General features: G+C 44.3%; 1 protein-coding gene across 1 annotated transcript; it reads right to left on the reverse strand.

Moving 5' to 3' along the window:
- Positions 1-2,215: 2,215 nt before the first annotated feature.
- Positions 2,216-3,763, reverse strand: GL218_02024 (DNA repair protein rhp55; the record flags this gene model as incomplete). The annotated part of the gene is made up of 6 exons (XM_033578511.1): positions 2,216-2,542; positions 2,592-2,914; positions 2,980-3,231; positions 3,331-3,383; positions 3,443-3,653; positions 3,706-3,763. 6 exons carry the CDS (start codon positions 3,761-3,763, stop codon positions 2,216-2,218), a joined length of 1,224 nt encoding a protein of 407 aa, XP_033439605.1.
- Positions 3,764-7,716: the final 3,953 nt, after the last annotated feature.

The raw sequence follows: 7,716 nt of genomic DNA on the forward strand, positions 1-7,716 counted from the left end.
CGAACTGGATCAGCTGTTGGTGTGGACGTACGAGTGAGCTATCACTTTGTTCTTTATATATTTGCGAATTATCGCAAGTTAAAAGAAGCAGGGTGTTAAGGGTGCATCTTGTCCGCTCGAGCGAATGTAACCGCCGCAGCGGTAGTTGCACAGTATACAGTCGTTCTCATTTAGACGCTTACAGGTCGCATATTTGCCGGACCTTACATATTACGTATGTACCTAGAAGATAACTCCTAAACAAGCTTTGATGAAGCTACACCTACTCATCTCGGAAGCTTACTACGCCGCGTAAATAAAGAAAACGCAATAATGTCCTAAATCGTATCACAATCGAATCAACCCATCGAGACATGTACATCAAAATTCCTTATCCATCTCCTGCAAGGAGAGTTCGCTCCAATATGGTCTAGATATGTTAACTTACGCTCAAAATGATTAATTTCCTACCTATGAACCTCTTATAAACGAGGCTATATTATGGTAGTTATTATACCCACCGTATCTCAGACACACAAAGCTTCCAACTAGAGTTGAGCTTTGCGTACTAATAATGGGTAGGTATGGTATCGTAGTCCGCCAAGATTTAGATACAATAGTATATTAGACCCCTAAAACTCTCATCATAATTGATGCCTTTTTTTTTCTCGGGGGTGCATGATGATTGTCTTTTGCTGTGGCGTAGCTGACAGACTGAATTTCCAGGAGTAACGGCACAATATTCCGAGGGATTGTGGAAGGTCCTCCCGAACTCTCACACCGGTGAGTCTAACGTCAGGCCGGCTGCAGGCGGTGCATATCCGGTTGCATTCCCGCTGCAAGTTACTCTTAAGGAACCAGGTTCGCCGATGAAGGGCACCGCGGCATGCATGTCCTTCTCCGCACTCGACCCCAACATCTGAAATCTGATAATCTGGCCAAGGCCCCTCGAACAATCTATAAGCCTTGCCGAAAGTGAGAATACTAGGTCGCAGGCGTTCGGTAGAGTCGATCCGTATAGCAGGGAATATAGTTTCTACCTTATTACTCCGACATGATCGTTTGCTAAGCACATTTCGCGAAATTCAATGGTGTGATCTGGACCGCCTCGACTAGCTTAGCCCCTGCAGTAATATGCCTATCTATCAAGACATGAGTTTATCATACTTGCTATCTGTCTTCGCGGATGCAGGTCAGCAGTAGACTTTTGCGGCTGAAATAGGTACTCATTCGCACTAGTATATCTTAAGTTAATAGAACCATCGATCGGGCGGGTTACAGTTACATGTCTACCCTCCCACGGGTATGAAGCCAGGAATCTAGGAGTGATATTGAGATAGTTGGTATATGGTAGCGTTCAATATAATGGCTGAAAAAGCAAACCTAAGGGTTGGAAGTATAGTCTAAATTGACATTGATTTCTTTCATAGTAGATGGTAGCGGTTATTCTATGGGGGCCCCGTTAGTAGGATCACTAGATTGAGTTGCGATAGTACAATGGATAGTACAATGTAACGGTCTTTGGCCTGTCTACTGCAACCTAGTGCCGCGACCGGCTAAAAAATTAGCTACAGCAGGACCCTGATAGATTGGAATGCTGCCCACACTTCGTGTAATAGACATGGCTCCATGATCGTTTCATCTTTGACGCCATCAATGACGGAATTATGAATGAATAAAATAAATATGGTAAATATAGTTCGCTGGATATTATATGGTGTTGAAGTAATTCGATACTGGCACTGGCAGGTGTGTTCCTATCAATAATAATTTCACTATTAGTGCCAGATATCATGTAACTCGTAAATATGTACCATTTAGTTAGTTCTATATCCTACCATGAGAAGGTAACGTTAGCATGTGAAAATTTTACCATGGCATCAGCTTGTACAACTTTTCTACTTCTTTCCGATAAGGGTAGTCCGGCAGCTCCGAGATCAATGAGAATGGCCGACAGGATGGAATTGGGCCGTGAAAGACCGAGGTGTGGAGTGGCGGTGGCCGACCGTTGAGGCTAGAGCATAAGGAGCCGACATTTGGCCGACGTTTCATGGTGAGAATGTTCTTTACTGGTGTTGAGCCGCAGTGGGGTTTCGCAAAGGGGCATGTTGAAGTTTAGGTACCCATAGTTTTTGAGAGGGATTTATCGTGAACTTTCCTGGCTCACACTTACTATGTATGCTTCACATTCATAACAGATCAGACCCAAGCCATTAAGGACCCATAAATATGGATATTAGCTGGGGCCGCTCTCCTCATCCCCGGCAAGATCCGAACCTAAACGGAGCGTAGTCTCTTCTAAATGTCCGAGTTGGTGTTCTGATCCGTCTTCAGTCTGGCCATCATCGTCTTCTACCTGTCCAAGAAGAATGTCCTCACTTCCCTGCCATTGAGGTGGCATACTTGGCATTTCTAATTCATCGTCGTCTTCCCACCCATAGTCTTCACCTTCGCTATCTGCAACCTCGAAATCGGTTTGACCTAATTTTCGCTTACGTCGCGAAGTTGGGGACAGAGGCAAGGATGCTTGGCTCTTATCTAGGCTGACACCAACAAGACCGTCCTAAGCGGGTCAATATTTCAAGTTAGTTGCGGGGCACGAGTTGACTTACGCTCTGGACATTAAAGGCAAAAACCTGACTGAGGCCCCCCGGGGTCGTCTTACCATTCAATTTCTGAATGCCAACAAAGTGGACGTCGTGGACCGTGTTATTCCCCATTATCCAGTCCCTAAATAGAACTAGCCGAGTAGCAATTCCCTGCTCCCAAGTGCCAGCATTAATAGCGGGGATGAGAGTAGCACCCTGCTCAAACTGCATTCGAGTAGCGCACTGGGATAAAATTACGATGCAAATGTCTCTCGTGGCGGAAAGTTTCTGAAGTGTCGAAATCAAAAACTGAAGGACTTGTAACCTTCTAGCCGAAGGTCCTGGCCCTGTACAGTATGTGAGCAAGTAACCCGAGATAAGGTTATGATATTACTGCGTTAGGTAGCATTACCTTTTTGAGCCTGTCGGATCTCGGAATTTTTAGGGAAAGCGTAGTTCACCAGGCTTGACAGGGTATCGATTACGACGAGGGATGTGTTGTTAGGAATTGCATTTGCTGTGGGTTTGCATAGGAGACCGATAAGATGCGCCAGGGTCGGTGTTTGGAAATGGAGGAAATTATCCAATTGATCTGCTGTTAATGATGTCGAAACAGAAGTGATCATATCATGAAGCCTACGGGAAGATACCGGATGGAACCCATCTGTGAGATGAGTTAATGACTCGGTAACACATAAACGATATTAAACGACTATAAACTTATAACAGACGACTGAATGAATATGGGCAAAACAACACGAACCTACCCAAACAACCTTCTCACCCTGTCGTAAGACATTTGCAGCGAGCTGGGTTCTATATTTGACATTTAGAAGATGCAACAACGGTTATATCATTTTGAAAGGCGTCTATACCCGAGGGAAGTCTTTCCAGATCCTGGGGGGCCCCATATTTCTATGACTTGGCCTTTCTGCAGACCACCAGGACGAGGTACCGCGCTGCTACTCTCACTAATGACATCATTGAGGGCTTGGTCGAGAGCCTCAATATTTGTCGGTAAAAATCGTTGAGGATCAGTCCCCAGATCCTCAAGAGCCTGGGCCGCAGAAATAGTTGGCAAGCGATCTATGTCTAGTTAGCACCAGTCTAAAGATATATGATGAGATGCTATTCTTACGAGTCAAAGTTAGATCGAAACTAGATATATCTTGGCCGTGGATGGACGGATAGTCCATTTTAGAATCTGGGGGTAAGCGAAAGAAGGGGTTAATTAATGGGTCGTTGCGTAAAATGATTTAAATTACGCAGGTCATATTATTCTTTACCTTTTTCAAGAATTAGGCGGTAATAAGTTTGTTGCTGGGGGTTGGAGATTGGAGATTAAAGATTGGAGATTGGGGTTGGAGTTTCCAAATCTCAGCAATGTTTGAGCCTCACTGTGACAAGCAGCCGCAACCTGCAGATCAACCGCTGATCATCTTAATGACCCTGAAGCAACTGTCGGCATTGGTGCACGTGACGTGGGGTCCATTAATTATTAATTACTAATTGTACCTACGTACCTACTTCATTAAATGTAGTGTCGGGTCCCGGTTGTCCTTTTCATCCATTGTCCATAGGACCTCAGGTACATGTATCTACCTATTGTTTAATTGGATTCGCCATCCATCAGTCACATTTTTTTTTTCAACGACGTCGATCAGCCACATAACGATTACGATGTTGGCTAGTTCGAAGCTAACAAGTTTATTACCAAGCTAATTGATGAAGAGGGGGGTTCTATTTACAAATGGATATAAACTACATGGAAATTATCCCAACCCGAATAGCATATCTGCCTAACTTGGATCGGTCCTACATATCGAACTAGTTAATGCTTGAGGCTTAAGGCTCCTCTCTTAACCATATCGGCAACGAGGCATTCCTAGCGGATCTTATGCCATACCTAGGTAGTTCTAGCCCAATCCTGAACGGGCCTTAGACTGCAGTTATTAATTAATTGCCCCCACGGAGAGCGCCATTCACTATGTGCTAACAACTTGAGAGATTTAGCTACCGTGGCTACTTCAAATAGTACTCTTGTACAATTTACTACAATCGTGGAACAATCCGAGTCGCAACGATAATTACCCCTTGGCTAGCGGGTAAGGAAAGCATAAACCTATCACTATCTAAAGAAAGCTGAGACGAGATATGTGGTTCATCTCGGCCTTAGTTACTTCGCGCAACCGGATAGAGAAATCAAGTAAACCTAAGCACTGAAAACGAAAAGAGATAACCTAAACCGGTCCCGACTAAGAGACTTTCTTTCTTTTCGCATTGATGAAGCTAGTCGATCCTCAATGCGGAGAGCTCACAACGGATATCTATTGGTTCGCGTACCTAACCTCCATGGTTACGCTATCAAGGCTATCTCCAGATCGCAGACAGGGGATTGATGCAGGTACGTGTCGTGTCGGGGAAAAGTTTCAACTCGGACCGGTTCCTGGGGTCTGGGCCTGTTGAACGCCACAGTCCGGGGTCCCAGGAAGTCAGCTTACTTCGGAAACATGGAACGGCACTCCTATCTTTCCTGAGCCGATATGATAAGGCGAATAAATGCCTCTCGAAGCGAGACACAATACAGTCACCCCGTAACGATCACATCTTTTTCTCTCAGAAAACCATATAAAGCTACAGGTAGTATCTGAATAATCTATGGCGTACGCTGTCGTAAACGAATTTAGGGGATATACTAGGTAGACTTTTATGATGTATTCGAATACACGAGTCAAGGGGCTCACCTCGGTTTAATGGCGAGCGGAGCATGCCATAGCGTACATCGGACCAGTTCGGAGCAACCGAGAGCAGAAGGAAAAACCGGGGAACGATTTACCCGCGGGTAATCCTAGTCCACGATCAAGGAAAGATGGATCTAAGGAGGTGAAACCCCCACCGAAAACCCGCACAAGCCTCATGATACCACTGCCGCCCCATGCGGGTTATAAGAATTCCGCAAAGCTGTTTTGTCACAAAGCGACCTTTTGAAATGCCTCCGCTAGCGTCTAGTTATGTATTATCTGATCGATGAACTGAGGCGTTGTGGTGGGGTAAATAACACACATCGTCAAAGCAAGTTTATAAGGTCGTATTATTGCTTTGAGGATTGGGAATCCTAGCTAGCTCGTTGATAAGACTTTCAGGACGAGACGACTCTGTGTCGGTCTTCTCGGCTACTACGTAAGCATCACGCACCATCAGCTTCGCATTGTGGCATAGTGTACTGGATGCCACCGGCCTGACTCGTAGGTTACTCGGGGTTCTCGCATGTATGTACATATGTTGACTGGTAATACATATTCAACAAGGTCGAGGACGAGGACGAAGACGAGCCTCTCTCTGCCGCACGATATAGTTAAGGGCCGACTCAAACATCAGAGGGTGGCCCGATTGACAGGAAACTCGTTCGGCCGTTGATTAATCTTGCCTTGCCAAGATATCGCGGGACCCTATGTGCGTTTGCTACCATTCACTTTATTTTTATTCTAGAATGTGCTCCGGAATATGTAACGGGAATTAAGCTGCGGAGAAAGCTGTTGCGGAGAAGCGCCGCCCTCCGCCTCCTTATATTACGTATGCGTAGATGAGTCTTCTATGAGAAAGGCAGGGTCCTCTGTTATCACTTACGAAGCAGGCTCTAGGAAGAGATTTTCTAATTCCCTCTTACGCCTGAATGAGCCGTGCATACATAAGTAGTAGTTGATCATAGCATCCAATGTTATGCATGATATGGTTGCATAGGTAGGTATCTAGTATTACTGTATTTATCATATAAGCCACTATACCTGTGGGAATGTTGGTATATAGAGCTATGTTATTTGATTGCTAGAATTCCTTCGGACGGGTCCCTGCATTAATCATTTAAGGACCAGATCTTCCTGTTTACTCCTTGCAGCATAGATATGATATAACGTCTATGTGTATATAACTGTTTGCTAACTTATAGTTATCTCCTAGTTAACTATATAATAAACACGTTAGTTATGATCGTGATGTCTATTCCAGATTTCAAATTAACTTGGCAATAATAAGGCTCGTTTGCGCAATTAAGATGGACAAAGAGGTGCTGTTCGGTATGCCTTTCTGGGAAATGAGAACATTGTCTAGACCCTAAAGCCTTAAGCCTAATGAAGTATAAACTTAGTTTATCTGTGGATCTACGACCCCGGATCAGTGGAAAGTTTAAGTATTATCTTTGTGGGGAAACATGTCTGTATAGCGAATTAAGTATTTATACTGTGCGTATCTTGCGTATCTTGATGGTTTACGTGCATGTGAGTTGCTCATTTTAGCACCTTTTGATAGTTTGTCTCATACGTAACTCCTCGTGTTCACAATGTTAATCTCAAATCCCCTGGATCCCGCCATCAAAGCTAGGTACAGTTATTAAATTATTTATTGGAAGTCGAAGCTATTGTATATTCCCCAGGATAAAGTGGGTTCGACCTCGAGGCTACTCCCGCCTTTCCCCAGACTTATTTCTGTGTCTACGCAATATCATGTATAGTTGCATACAAACTTAATGAATTGTTAAGACCAAACGAAAATAATAAAAAGCCTTGCTAACGTTTGCCAGTATTGGTATAATAGTCTTAGGCGGGTTGAAAGAAAACGTAGCAAAATCGGTCTGTCATTAGAAGAAGAAAAAATGACATGTCGAGTGACAATTAAACGCAAACCTGCCCACGAGAAAAGGATCTTTCGACATTAATATACGCGTAAGGCGACCAACTGATGAGCTATGTTCCATCTTGTACTTTCGGACGTATTCTACGACGCATAGCACACATCCATTATTATGCGTTGCCTTGCTACCTTTTATTTTATTCATACGGCCCCCCACGTTTTGAGAAAGGCTTGGCACAGACAGTGCTTTCGGTAAACTGGTACGGGGATTCAAACATCAATTACATCAATATTCTGCTCCTTACCGAGGGATACTGCAGAAGGAAACCTGCTTCATTCATCGACATCTTTCATCAACGCCAGTTTTACCGAGACTTGGGGATTATTAACTTTGCGATCACGCTCATGTTAGTTGTCGTCAGCACGTGTAAGACCTTATCATCAGCCACTTTCAAGGGAGCATGTGCAAACCGTGAATCTGGTGATAACAGGTCCCGGCCTACGTATTCGATAGTCAAAACTA

Source organism: Daldinia childiae, assembly GCF_008694065.1.
Source record: "Daldinia childiae strain JS-1345 chromosome Unknown Scaffold2, whole genome shotgun sequence".
NCBI lineage: Eukaryota > Fungi > Ascomycota > Sordariomycetes > Xylariales > Hypoxylaceae > Daldinia > Daldinia childiae.